The 14,286-nt window shown below is 58.4% G+C and overlaps 3 protein-coding genes across 3 annotated transcripts; 2 read left to right on the top strand and 1 right to left on the bottom strand.

The window, feature by feature from the left end:
* Window positions 1-71: 71 nt before the first annotated feature.
* Window positions 72-476, top strand: VOLCADRAFT_69624 (uncharacterized protein; the record flags this gene model as incomplete). The annotated part of the gene is made up of 1 exon (XM_002958568.1): window positions 72-476. A coding segment is annotated over one exon (405 nt), but the record flags the coding sequence as incomplete, so codon positions are not given.
* A 941-nt stretch (window positions 477-1,417) lies between these two features.
* On the bottom strand, window positions 1,418-6,325 carry VOLCADRAFT_108211 (uncharacterized protein; the record flags this gene model as incomplete). Its single annotated transcript, XM_002958545.1, has 9 exons — window positions 1,418-3,074; window positions 3,435-3,605; window positions 3,939-4,235; window positions 4,598-4,717; window positions 4,937-5,025; window positions 5,185-5,261; window positions 5,857-6,005; window positions 6,091-6,135; window positions 6,287-6,325. The coding sequence occupies 9 exons, from the start codon at window positions 6,323-6,325 to the stop codon at window positions 2,328-2,330; spliced, it is 1,734 nt and encodes a 577-aa protein (XP_002958591.1). The 3' UTR covers window positions 1,418-2,327.
* Window positions 6,326-6,808: 483 nt separating this feature from the next.
* VOLCADRAFT_121729 (uncharacterized protein) lies at window positions 6,809-8,662 on the top strand (the record flags this gene model as incomplete). The annotated part of the gene is made up of 5 exons (XM_002958567.1): window positions 6,809-7,000; window positions 7,074-7,150; window positions 7,230-7,291; window positions 7,472-7,612; window positions 8,463-8,662. Coding segments are annotated over exons 1-5 (588 nt in total), but the record flags the coding sequence as incomplete, so codon positions are not given.
* Between the last annotated feature and the right edge of the window lie 5,624 nt (window positions 8,663-14,286).

Genomic DNA, 14,286 nt, shown 5'->3' with positions numbered 1-14,286 from the left:
TTAATGTTTATTAGTTAGATTGTATAATATCTGATTCCAGGATTGGCTGAACCCCCTACCCATGCGCACTGCAGATTAAGAACACGCAAAAGGCCACCAAACGCGAAATTGAAGCAGGAATACAAGATTCGGCATCTTGGCACGCTCAGTTTAAGCATTCGGCTTACGTGTTTGCCGGTGGTCTGGACTACGAGTTGACGGAAGGAGACTTGCTCGCTGTTTTCTCACAATACGGAGAAATTGTCGACTTAAACCTCATTCGACACAAGGATACGGGAAAATCGAAGGGGTTTGCATTTATCGCGTACGAGGACCAGCGGAGCACTATTCTCGCGGTCGACAATCTGAACGGGGCAAAGGTAGTCGGCCGGACGATCCGTGTTGAGCATGTTGACAATTACAAGAAGCGCAAGGCGGAGGTACGGTTGGCGAAGCTGAAAGCCAGAGGCTGTAGTTTGGTGCATGCCAAGGACTAAGCATACTAGAGAAGCCGGTCTTGCCCAGCAACTCGCTGTAATTGGTCCCTGCCCACAGGTTGAGGGTGAAGACCCCAACGCAGTCGGGGAGGATGAAGAGGAGAACGGCGCAGGAGATCGCACAGCGGGGCGACAGTCAGCGGAGCGGCAAGACACTGGACCAGGTACCCGGCTGGGCACATCTTCTCCCTCCCATTTAATTAATTCCCTCCTAATCGCTCAATTACCCAATTGACGTGGGCTCCATGTCACATGTAGGGGGCAGAGGTTCCCAGCGCCGCGGCAACAGTCCCACGCCAGCAGGTCGGCAACAGCAGCCATCAGCAGAACCGTGGGCAGCCGCAGGCTCTATTTTTGCACTGATGGAGGAGGCACGACAGCTAGAAGCTGCCAAGCAGGTGGGGCAGGGTCTACCGTTGTCACCTTGGGAAGAGATGGAGCCGTGAAGTTGGTTCCCTCATGCACGTGCACATACATCGTACCCACATCGCCTTACACACGTGGCCATGTGAGAATGATCCCCGAAATGTTGGGCTGCATATTGGACCTCTGCTCTGTACGTTATGAGATCTGGCTCAATCGGCCTGGGGAAACACAACTGCGGCAGCCGATGATGGGTAGGATGCCTTACATCCCCGGCGCTTTTCAAGGCTGGCCAGGAATATTGCGGGGTTGTTGATGAGCTGGAATGAAATGCTGGCCATCAAAACGCGCGGACGAATCTGGACTGTTCGTAATGACGCCTAACGCTCGCTGCCTGCCCCTTGGATACGCAGAAGTCGCGCCACGCGGATGCACGGGTAAAAACGGAGCTGGGGAACGACGCCCAGGAGCCGCCTATTCGCCGCAACGGCGCCCGCGGCGATGTGGGTCAAGCAGTGGATGAAGACCGTGGTTGGGAAAAAGGGCGAAAGAGGGAACGGGAACCAGACCGGGAAGGATTGGCCGGGCCGTCCTTTGGTCCTCCCCGACCGCCGCCTCGACACGCGGCAGTCGGGCCTAGGGACGAGGCGGCAGGCCCTGGTCCTAGCAGCGCCCGCGGTGGGCGGTACGACGTGGACTGGCGCGATGCCACGAAGCGGTGCGCCGACGGGGACGAGTACCGCGGTGAGGGCCGTCAGGGCCGTCGAGGATCTCAGTCCCCGGGCAGAAGGTCATCACGCCGGGACGAAGGCCGCGGGTAGGACCGAGGAGATAGCCCGGGTCGCGGGGGCGGAGCTAGAAGGGATGGGGACAGGGGCCGCGAGCGCAGAGTGGGAAGAGGCTTGGACGGGGAAGAAGGACGGGGTAGGGAGCGCAGTCGCAGTCGGAGTCGGGGTCGGGAGCGCCATTCGGGGCAGCAGCCTCGGGACTCGCGACATCGCGAGCGGGGGTCGGACCGGGAGAGATGAGCCCTGGTGTAGTGCTACGTTGCGTCACGTTGCCATGCTGGTTGCGCTCATAGCCTTGGCGATTGGTTCAGCCGGGCATCGCCAATGGGTACATGGCTTTATACATTTACATGCCTACTTGGTTGATGCATTCCCGGCCTCTTAAATCGCTGGCGCGCTTACAGATCAGTTGTCACGGGAAACCAGGGAGGAAAGACAGCTCTCCAGGCCGTTGTAAGCAAAAACACAGTTGCTGTGACACAAACAGTCTGGCCGCCGTTATTATAGACGACCATCGTCTGCCAGCAACTCTTCCACTTTCAATTGTGAGTTATCTCGGCTTGCTTTGTTACGGCCTCGGCTTGCTGCGTGTCCTGTGCGCGCGGTGCTGGGTGTCCTCTGCAAGGGGGCGATAAGGTGCAAACGGTGCAGCTAAAGTCAGCAGCTGTTCGCACATGTCGGATCCCACGGGAGTTACTTATCAGAGGTCTGCATGTGCAGCGAATCGTTTAGAGGTAACCCTCCCACGCAGACCTGGTTCGGGATCGCGCCTGCGCTTGCTGCAGCTAGGGCCACGTTTAGTAGCCCCGGTGGCCGTAAGTGCACCGGCACGTCCAGCATGCTTTCCATGCCGTTGGGCTGTGCAATGGCTCGTGGTGGGCGCGGTGACTGGCTGTTGTCCCGGTGACGTTGCCACCACGGCTTCTTCGCTGTGCCTTACGAGGGCGTCATGGCAAGGGCCCGAGTATGATGTTAGCTGACATGCCTGGGGAGCTGCCTCCTTGGTCTGGCAGCTGTTGCCGAGTTGGGAAGGTGTCCATTGGGAAGGCACATGAGGGCCGCTAGCCATCTGGGCCGCAATCGGCGTCACCAGTGGCGTTGGCGGCGCAGCAATAGGTAATGCAGGGTTTCTAGGCTTGGCGAGATGGCCATGTAATTGCGACGGCTGTGGCCCCGTCTGTCGAGTCTTCACTCCGTCGAGTCCGCAGGTGGCAGTCGCCAGACCGTCGGCCCCTATGAGGTGCCTGTTCAGGAGCGCCTGCTGCACCGCCAGATGCTCCAGTTGAAGCTGTATGTCTTCCAGCACACGGCGATCAGCCGCATCACGTTGCCGGGTGGCCAGGAGGCGCCGCATAAGCAGCACACATCCTGCCAGGCCGCTGAGGAGGCGCAACAACCAGCCCGCCTGCTCCATGTTGCCGATGAAGGACGGCATGGGGGATAAGCCCTGTGTGGCGGGAGCAACGGGAGCGGACAGGGTGTTGTGCGGGGGCTCAGGGCTGCGAGGACGTCGTGATAAGCGACCTGTTTGCCGGCGAGTGCACCTTAACGCGGCGGTTTGGAGACGTGGTGATACGAACCTCCTAGCATTGGGATGACACCGACATGTGATGCTGGCCGTAGGGATAGTAATGGCTGCAGGAGGCGATGCGGTGTATGATCACTTCGACTTCGAATCTGATACGCTGAAACCGCTGTCAGCTGCAGATCCATGTCAGGTGAGGCAACGTCCGCATGGACAGGCGCTATGGCACGTCTCCGAAGAGCTATATTTTCTTCGTCTGCTTGGTTGCCCCTTCATACCTACCACAGCGCCTTCCAGCAGAGGCAGCCATATCTGCATGTATTGCCGCAGGGCCCGCTCGCAGGCGGCAGTCATGAACAGCAGTGCAAGTAGGGGTAGCCGGGAGGTCTGTAGGGCCACAGGACCCGTCAGCACCAAGATGCAGACTGCTGCACCAGCGTAGAAGCTCAGGTCCTGCAGCACCAGTGATGGCAGTTGGGGTTCGTTCCGGGGTTTGGGGAGGGTGGGCGATGACGGGCTCCAATTGATATTGAAACCACAGGTTTTTGCGTTTACTGCAGTAAGAGTAGATTTTTTCACCCATGGTTCGTATGACCATGTCCGTATACATGTTCGCGCAAACGTTTTCCCATATGGAGCCCGAGGGTCATCCATCCACCACAGATTCCGACAAGCCATGCTATACAACAAAACACAACGCAGCGTCGTCCCACCAAGCACTTCGCAGACAGCGGCCGCACAATTACCCTCACTACGGCCCCACGCACTCTGTTTCGCTTTCCTCACCTTGAGTGTCCACTGGCCCCCCAGAACCCTCCCTAGCAGCGAGCTGGTGCGCTGCTGGGCTACCAGCACTGTCTCAATGGCACCCTGCAGCTGGCCGCTCTGCTGCAACAGCTGTCCCGATTTGGCCGCCAGCGCCTCCTGCAGCGCCTCGTAGTGCGCATGACGCTCTTCCATGTGCGCCGCCCGCTGCAGCAGCTGCTCCCACCGGAGCTCCGCAGCGGCCGCGTGCTGCTGCTCCATCTGCTCCAGAGCACCCATTTGGAGGGCTAGGTCGCCCTGCCGCCGAGACAGCTCCTCCTGCAGTCAGGAAGAGGGCGAGGCGCGCACATCTTGGGCACGTGACCATGGCTGGGGCCGCGGTAGGAGTACATCGGACTTCCAGGATGGTGCATGATACGATGGAAGCGTGGGATCGGCTCCCACGTTCATGTAAAGATATACCACATTTGCAGACTCGAATCGAGATAGAGCTCATTCTTCCTAACAAGTATCTCAAAGCTGTACTTTGTAGAGCGGATGGGCAGGTAAATACGGCTACTGCGGCCTCGTCCGTTGCTGCGCACACGGCAGGTCACGAGTACAACCTTGCCACTAGGGGACAGGCTGGCTGCAGCCGGGTACTGATTCCGGACTGGGCACTTCCGCAGCTCCTAACGCACCTCCATGGACAACGTTTTGTTGACCTGTTCCTGCAAAGTGTCCGCTTGTCCCTGGATGGTTCTCAGCCTCCGGAGCCCCTCCTGCAGCCCCTCCGCCAGGCCGCTCTGCTCCTCACGCATCTGCCAGCAGCCCGCCCGCGCCCGTCGCGCAGGGGCGCACGACAGTACCGTGTATGTCAGTTCAATCAGTCAAAATAGCGGTGCTGCCGCCCCGTTCCCACTCCTACGCAATGCGCTCCCACACACTGGACAGGGGATGGCGTCGATGGAGCAGATAGCCGAATGGCAGGGTCCCGGCAATGTACACCTATTATCCTCCCAGCTCCCCGGCTCACCCACCTGCGATAGGCCTTGATGCAGCAGCAGCTGCTGCTCGTGGTGCACCTGCAGGCCCTGAACGACACCATGCAGCACGTTCTGGGCCGCCCCTGTATGTTGTTGGACAAGGCACCGCAGGTGCATTGCCTATAAATACCTCCATACACGCATGTGCGTGTGTCACCCACCAAGAACGCATTAGCACACACGGCACCCCACGCAGGGCGGCGGCAGCGGGGCTGGGCGTACAGCTGATTCATGAGCCCCACCTGCTCCCTCGTACAGCTTGTTGAGCAGCTGTGACGTGTGCCGCTCGAACTCCCGGTTAGAGACGTAGAGACAAATGCTGCGTGGAGGGGAGGAGTGGGCAGCCGCCATGGACATGCGTGTGCTTGGCGGGGTGCAGAAAGGTGGAGGGCTTAGGTGTGCTGGCAAGTGAATGCAAATCCGCAGGCGCCCGCCCCGGGATTGCATTCTGTGGCACTTCCCGGTTGGCATGGAGCTCGCTGGCTGAAAGGGGGATGGGGCCGGGATGGGGAGACGGCATGGCAAGCTGTGATCTGCGGGCGGCCGACGGGTAAGTGCTGAGACTTATTGGGACTTATGAATTAAGATACTTTTCGCAGACAGAATGGCTTTGGTGCCACCACATGGCATGCTCATCTGTCGATTTTCTACGTGGCATCTCGTTGCTTAGACCGGGCGTTACTGTTCGAGTTTCACCGCCGTAATTACCCCCCTCAGGGCTATAATTCTGTACTTTCCAATACGAAGGGCAGCAGGCTTCCCTGTTGGCGTCGAGCTGGGGCTCTGGAACTATTGTAGGTAAGCCTTCGGTGGCGTGGAGGGAGGGAAGCCCGGAATGGTTCCCTGGGATAGTGTCCCCTGGACAGCAGCAGTCAGCGCTGGCTAGCGCAGCGCCATGGAGTTGCTTGCCCTACCTGTGGATGTTGGCGAAGAACATGTTGTAGGAAGTGAATGCCCGGTTATCAAGGTTTTTTGAACATTCACTTGCACTCATACGATCGGTGCATTTGTAACCGGTGTGGCCGTTGCTGGTCAGGAAGCAAATGTTCATCGCATGCGCCAACTGCGAAAGCGGCGCGCAAAAAACGGGTTTAGACAACGCTGGAACGGCTGAGGCTACCTTGGCAAGCAGCAACGTCAGACGCTACCTTGTATTGCTGATCTGTCGTCATTTGGTTGCAGTTGCGGTCTATCTGCATGGGGAGAGCATGTAGCCGTGCTCAGCGAAGGCCAAACATACTTATTATTATATTATTATATTATCACTGTAGTTTTAGGCTCATAATGTGTCGAATCTTAAATTCGTTGCTCGTCTCGAGGCAACGAAGGACTTGGGCAACGAACCCGAGCGACGCAAGGCGACGCCTCGTCTCCAAATCCCATATTGCCCACAACATGCCTGAAGCAATGCCTGAGAGTAACAGTCTTGACCAAATATAGTTTGTAAGATTGTCTCACGCTTAGACAGCTCCTTCAATTGCGCATAGGCATCTGCATGGAAACCGGGGGGACGCAACCGTTGGCGTTGCCTACCGACATAACGAACAGTCCAATTATCATTAGCACCTTCGCCCTTGATAGCCACAGATACCGGAACGTCGGAGTATTCAGCTGCACCTGCCGAGGTGTACAGTATTGCGCGAGTCGCCAAACAGAGTATAAGCATAAGGGTCCTTCCCATGGTTATCAGGGCTCTTGCATAACTAAGCAACATTATCACATTCTTAGGACAGTGAGATCAATTATAATAGCTTTAACTCACGAATGCACACTAATACATCGTCGTATTTCGTACATCTGCTAACGATCCACAGTAGTAGCCGGGCTGCATGTAATTATCTTGTTCCTATGAGCACCTGCTGAAAGCGATAATAGCTGTCACTGATTATAACGCAGGTTAACTGCAACCTGGCGTTCAATCGTATCTAAATCCTCGCACGACAGTACCATGAGTGCTCAGTTGCAGGGCGTCTGCCGCCCTTGCGGCCTACCAAGATGTACTTCAAAGTCTTACCGGCGGCCCTTCGTTGGAACTCGCCGGCCTGTTCATCGCATCAGGTGCGCTGACTGGTCTCGCCAGACCGTGAACCGCTCGTAACGTAGTGTCAAATCTTACACATGGTTCACTCAGGGCAACAAGTGAGGAGGTTGATCTTGAAGCCCAGGTGGAGCTCTTCATGAGGCGTCAGGCGGAGATTGAGAGCGGAGGTGCGCGGCCAAGGCACCAGGTTTACTGCATTCGCAAGGTTTTATGACGCCGAACCCTTCAAATCCCTCTGATTTGTAGCTGCCTTCGTTCGCACCAAGGGCGTGGACACTGTCATCGGTGGCGAGGTCGTCAGTGACGAGGTGCGTGCGTGAGGTGTTCCCACAATGGACACAGCACGGCGCAGCACACGCAGAACCCCGATACCCACGGCATTTGTACTCTCTGTATCGACAGCATCCTCATGTCAGCTGTCTTTCCCTTATCTTCCCCTGCGGCTGCCCTCCCTATCACCCTATCCTTCGCCTGAAACAAATTTGCAGCTCGCGCAAAAATACTGCAGCGATATCTTCGAGGTTCTCAAAACCCTGAAGCGCACCAGGGACATGTCGTTCAACGAGGTGAAGCTCATCGTATCCATCGAGGACCCGCGGGCTCGGGAGCGCCGCGCGGCGGACATGGAGGTGATGCTTCCGTGTGTGTGTGTGTGGGGGGGGAAGGGTGAGGGGTGAAACACCGGGTGGGTAGGAGGTAGTAGGCGGTTAGTAGAAGGGGGTGGATAAGGAGGTAAGGGTGAGGGGTTAAAAAACCGGGGAGAGGGAGAGTGGAGGTACCAAAATACCAAAAGATCTGGTATATTTCTGAAGGAGGCTCCCTCCGCGGTTGGGGCTCAGGGACTGCGCGGGAAAGGAGAACAGGTGTGTGCACCGCCATACACGCAGTCGCACACACATAAACAGGGTGAGACGGGAAGGTCGGGGCTGCGGACCGAAGCCTGGGTAGTGGGTGAGCGGATGCACACGTGCACGTGCGCAAGTACAGCAAGGGTGAGGCAGTACCTCAAAGAGGAGCCAACCCGGATATATGACGGCGCGAGTTGGAAGGCACAGGATCTCGAAGCTCGGTACGTTGGTATTGCCCAGGGGGGGCCCCGGGGCCATTTCATGTTACACTGTGCGCTGCAGCGGTGACGATGACGGCCAGTCTGTCGAACTCACTGATTGGCAGCCTCACAGCTGCGACATTCCCAGTCGGTGTTTTCGTGCTCATGCACGACATCCATCACCATCAGCACCACCATGGCCGCGTGGTTCAGACACCAGGATGATCCGGAAGGGGGTGTCTCGCGATAACGCGCCCCGGGTAGGGGTTTGCTGTGCCCGAACCGGGCCTCATTCATTCGTATCCCAGATTCCTCAGCACACCTCCTCACACACCTCCTTCAAACCCTTCATTCCCTGCTATCGTCGACAGCTTCCCTTCCTCTTCCTCCTCCTCCTCCCCGACAATGACATTTTGCCGCCACCCCCCTAGGACGAGCGCGGTGTGTCCCGTGACGAGATGGCCGCCGCCCTGGTGGATATCGGCGAGGGGCGCATCCCCAATGACCGGATAGCCCTCAAGTGCCTGCACGACGAAATGCTCAACTGGCCTTTCCTGGAGGTGGGCGGGGAGCTGCCGGCAGCCGCCGCCGCCGCAGTCGCCAGCAGCCAGCAGGGGGCGGCGGAGAGGGCGGCGGCCGCCACCACCAGCACCGGCAGCAAGCCGAGCGCATCCGACTACGCAGCTCTCATGGGAGGTGGGTCCGGGAGGGAGGGAGGGAGGGAGGGGAGGGAACGGGTAGCGGCGTGGGGGTGTTGTTTGGGAATGGCTGGGGAGACCGGCATGACGGGGCCCGGGGGCCATCGCTTTGGTGGTACGGCCGTAGGGGGGTTGTGAAGGGAGGAGCGGGTTTCCTGCAGTTGTGGCAGTGTACGGCAGCAGGCGGCATACCTTGGTTTCGGATGTTGGGGAAGGAGAGGAGGAGGAGGAGAGGGGATGAGAGTTGCAGTCCTGTGCTGGCGGCCACACCACTGTGCTCGGGGCTGGCCCCGCGCACCGCTCCGCCAGATTGCCCCAATGAGTTTCCTGGACTGGACGGTGCCCCCACCCCTGGTCCACCCCGCGGATCAGGACCTCAGGACCTCAGGACCTCCCAACCGGCTCCCAACACACTCGCCAGCCGTCGCACACGTCCCGCAGTCAACACAAAGTCGCTTCTTGCTTTCCCGCCCCGCCGCCACCGCTGCACCTGAGTCCCCCGTGCAATCCGATTTTTTCCTTTGTTTGCCTCCTCCCCTCCCCTAACTGAGTTTCCGACCTTCTCCCCCGCCTCCTATTGGGGGCCGTCCCACTCTTTCCTCATCCTCATCCTCCTGCTCTTCCAACTCGGCTCCCCATTTGCCCCTTCGGGCACATCGCAGGTGACACGGTCGTGAAGCCGTATGTGATGGGCGACGAGCTCCGCAAGGGAGAGAAGCCGCAGTCCATGACGGACATGCTGCCCGGCTGGGTGGGGTACGGCGTGCTGTACGGCGTGAGCGCCATCCCCGTGATGCTGGTGGTGGGGACCATCCTCATCCTCTTCTACAACTCGCTCAAGTGATCTCCTCTCACGGGGTGCGGCTCCGCCCTTGCGGCCCACACCAGCAGCAGCAGCAGCAGAGCACGGAATGAGCTGGACCAGGGAAAGGGGGGAAAAGGCGGAAAAGGGAATGCGTGGGAGTGTCCAGTGCGTGGGAGGCGACCTTGCCTCAGAGGGTGGTTTTGGGATTTAGTTATTGTATTGTGTGTGGACTGTCTTGCGTTGATGGGAGGTGGGTTGGAGTTGGAGTTACTGATGGGGGCTGGTAATCGCGTGGCGTGTAAGAAACTTGGCAGTGGCTTACATCGTTGTCCGATCGGGTCGGATTGGTGTTTTGGTGAGGCGTCTGTTCAGGTTGAGACGTTGTGTTTCCGCGAGTCGGTCGACACGGGAGTGGACGTACCTGTGCCTACAAGTCACCATGCGTGATCGTGCACACATGGGCCGACAAGTTCTTTAAGAGACGGACACGCGGCACGTGCGGAAGGGCACGCTGCACCGCTTGCGTTGCACAGAACCTTCTCCTGGGGTATGAAGGCTTTGGGGTCAACTGGAGGACGAGGCCACTTCAGATTGTGAACGGAACGGGTTGGGCGCGGCACTGTAACAGCATCAGGGATAACAATGCGCCAGTACGGCTTGACAACACATACACCTCTTTGACTTGAGCGTTTTTATTATAGGGGCCATAAAACATGGGAATCAAGTTAAATTTTTTGGGTCCAAGACGCCAAAGGTTGTGCATCTGCAATTGCAACTGTCGAGCGGATCCGACGAACTTTAAAAAACGTCTTTCTAGCAAAGCCTTCTTCCTCTTGCAAACCCAATGCTCTAAAGTTATACTTCAAATATATACCACATGCGCTGTTTTGCAATAATTTACCTCGCTTTCGGCGATAAATTTGTCGCCAAGCTTTGATTCGCCTGCAAGGGCATGCCGATGACTAGGACACCACATAATCCAAACCTGTCCTTCGGATTGAGACGAATGCGGCCACGAGAAACACTAGACCTGCAACGCTGGCGCGAAGCGACGCGACATACAGTAGTAACAGTTCACGGCGCAGCAGACCTTTTCACTGGATACCTAATTGCAGGAGGTAATGCTCTCGGGCTGCATGGGCCTGATTACATGGGCCTGATTACATGGGCAACGTCGGTTGCTAAGTACCAGTAATCGAACCAGCTGACATGCCGCAGGTCCCGACGCCATCAAGTCACTGCAAGCAACAATACGAAAACTTCAAGCCCAGTTGGAAGACCAGAAGGCAGATGGACGACTTGAGCGTTATCGGAAGCTGCAGAAGGACCTCGAGGTGCTGCAGCTTTCGTACGGAATGGCCGTTACACGTCACGGCATCTTTTCGTACTCTCTTGTACGGCTTACGGGGTTGTAAACCTCCTCTCAATGCCTTCAGGAGTGCGACAAAGTGCGTGCGAGTCTGAGAACCGCCTTGGTGACATCTTGCAACTGGACTGAGGACGAGGTGAGGGATGGAGCCGCGAGTGCAGTACGGCGCCTGTACGGTGCCGGACATCCGAGCCGCACCTGTCAGACTTCTGCGACAGAGGATGTTCCTGGGAGATGTGCTTTCTGAGCCAGCCACAGGGCCGAGAGGGTCAGCCTCCTCTCCCCTGGGGCTTTTACCTGGATTGCCTGCAGTTTGGTGATGACCGGGCCCCGCTTGTTCGTTTCGCTCGCTTTCGGTATCCTGCATCCTGGGAAGGGAAAGGGGGGTGGTCGGCGAGGGGGAATTCATACGATGCAAGAAACTGAAGAATTAACTGCCGACCAACTGCCTAAAGAACCACAAACTGCTGGGTTCCGAAGCAATGAGGTAGCTGGAAGCTCAGCCCCATTAACTAACCCACCTCCTGCACGTTATCCACTGGTGTGACCGTCCTCGTCTGGTAGGGGGGGTGAGCTACCCCCCTGAAGCAGCACCCGAGCAGCACTTTGTTCGGTACCCCGGGTAGCTGAACCGCCCCGAGGGTGGGGAGGGGGAAAAGCGGCGCATGGGGACCTCTCAGGTCTCCTCTCACATGGCCGTGGTCATAGCGCTGAGGTTGCCCCAAGGGGGTGTTCGGTTAGTGACCGTTGGTGACCGTTGAATAGCTCTCAGCAATTAGCAATGAGCCGCCTACCTACCTACCTACCTACCGGCTACCCACCACGCAAATAGTGGTGGGGGACCCACTTCACGTCGCCAATAGAACGTGTTGCAGTGCAGATATTGTATCACACCAGTCTTACACTTCACACGGCCCCCGCGGTCGACCTGCCGCCAGCTGTCACCTGTCTATCTGCCTTCTCATCTATCTGCCTGTTTATTGTCTGCTCGTCCATCCGTCTGTCTGTCTGTCTGTTGGTCTGCCCGCCGCTTTGGATGGTGCAGGTGGACTCGCACATCCAGAAGAAGCTCTTCCAGGCCAGCATGTTGTACGGCGCCTCCAGGTGCGTGCATTGACCCAGCACTTGGCCTTGGGGCATATCTACCTAGCCGTCCTCTGCACCTGCGAACCACCATTTGCGGTTCGCAGGTGCCCACAATTTAACATATTGTTAATATTATGTACATTTTTACTTATGTACATAAATATTCATACGTTGCATTGACGTGTGTCCCGTGTAGCACTGCCTAGTGGGTTGAGGCCGCCTGAGCCTGAGCCTGACCTGCAGCTGACCTGACCGGTCATGGACCTGCACATCAGGATTGTCACTGACTGTCACCTGAGCGCCGTCCCTTCTTCAACGAAGGTGCGGCCCCTGTGTCGCCCCCTGTGGCGTCCGTACGAGAGAGACTTGTAGTGTGCCCTTTTAAAAGTCGGGCCGGGTAGCCGGTAGGGGAATACACGTGTGAATGCGTGTGTTTGTTGTGAGTGTGGGAAGAGGAACACCGCTCACGACAGTACGGCAATACGGGAGGGTGAGTTGGTTTGTGTGCTTCCGTAAAACTGAATCATGCACGAGGCATACGTGTACGTGTCAATGCATATCTGTACGTATGTATGTATGTATGCACATGTTCGCAGGGAGATGCTGCTCCGTGAGAACAGGTTGCTGCGGTCCCAGCTCGAGGAGCACCTGCTCACCAGCCGTACAGCCAGGGGCGCTGTGCAGGCGGGGGGTTCCCCCGCCTCACCCCTCAAGGCCACCCCGCTGGACAGCAAGATGAAGCAGGCCCGCATGGTGCAGGTGACGACGCCTGCGGTTGGCAAGGAGACTCCGCCCGGCTGTCTGTCTGTCTGTGTCTGCGTCCGTCTGTCTGTCTGTCTCCCTGCCTCCGTGTGTTGTCGTATATACAAGTCTACGCAGCCGCACTCAGCAGCCCACGGGGACAACCTCCGCGCAGCAATTTGCGACTATCCTGATCTGTTGTAGGAGCTCATTGCGGGTGCGGGTGCGGGTGCGCCGTTTGTTGGGCGTTGACGGCCGCCGAGGACGTGGCCCGGGCTCCCCCCTCCCCCTCCCACCCCTTAAACCTTTGTGTCAGGGTCCACACCTGGAGGTGGTGGGTCAGCTCCGGGAGGCGGCGGAGGCTCTGGACCTTGCGGAGTGCGCATTCAAACTGCCGTCCGTTAAACATGCGGAGTTGCAGGTGGGGGTGCGGGTGCGGGTGTGGGGGGAGAAGGGGGTGCGGGTGTGGGTGTGGGGGGAGAAGGGGGTGCGGGTGCGGGTGCGGATAGGGGGGGAGAAGGTTTGTGGCTGTCTTCGTGTGTTGCATGTCGTGGCGGTAATGGCGACAGCAGCTGGAGGGGTTTGAAGCAAGGTGGCCCCAGGATAACCCTCCTCAACACCCCGGGCCCCCACAAGCACTCGCACTGGCACTTGTTAATCTCCTTCCCCAACACAATCACAACGCCCACTTACACACATACGTACATACATATGTACATACATGTGCACATACGACCAGGCTGACGACGGCTCTGCGAAGCTCATCCAAACGTTGCAGCAGCAGCTCGCGGCCGTGTCGAGTCAGAAGCTGCAGCTGATGCAGCAGGTGGCTGCACTGACCGAGCAGATCCGCGTGCTGGACATGAAGCTGGAGGGGGCACTGGACCTGGTGGCGCAGCTGCGGAGGGAGAAGACCGACATGCTGGCGCACCAGGATAACCTGTAGGGGTGCGGGTGGGGGTGGGGGTGGTTGTCCAGGGGGGGGAAGCTGGGGTTGGGTTCCTTGGATGCCGGATGCGACCGGACGCCTTAGTTAGCAGCATCCCGAATCGGGGTGGTGCGGTAGCTGGAGGCGGTGTACCCCGCCGGGGGCGGATTCGTTCTTAGATCTGCGGCAGTCGACCCTCGGCGGCGGGGAGAGGACCGTCCACCTGATAGGGTGGGTGTGGCCATGTGTGCTCTACGTGCACGTTTGCCTTCCTGCATAGCGCCCCTACCTTCTACCTACTCGCCTGCCCCGCCTTACCCGCCTACCCCCTGCGAACCCCCCCGGCCCCGCCGCACTCGCTTGCATTTGCGCTACCGTACGAATGTCCCGTCCGCAGCTCTAAGGACCTGCGTGAGCACCTGCTGTCAGAGGCCCGGCGGGCGGATGCGGCTGAGGGCGGCCTGGCTGCGGCGCGTCTGAGTGCTGCTGCGGCTGAGGAGGCCCGGGTGGGGGCGCTGAGGAGCATGGAAGGAGCCCTAGCAGAGGCGCAGGCCATGCAGTCGGCTCTGCGGGAGAAGGCGCAACAGGTGGTCCCCATCCGCGTGTGGGTGGTGGTGGTGGTGGTGGT

The sequence above is a fragment of the Volvox carteri genome, assembly GCF_000143455.1.
Source record: "Volvox carteri f. nagariensis unplaced genomic scaffold VOLCAscaffold_98, whole genome shotgun sequence".
In the NCBI taxonomy this organism is placed as follows: Eukaryota; Viridiplantae; Chlorophyta; class Chlorophyceae; order Chlamydomonadales; family Volvocaceae; genus Volvox; species Volvox carteri.
The sequence above is the reverse complement of the archived record's forward strand: the minus strand, read 5'-3'. Positions and strand labels throughout refer to the sequence as shown.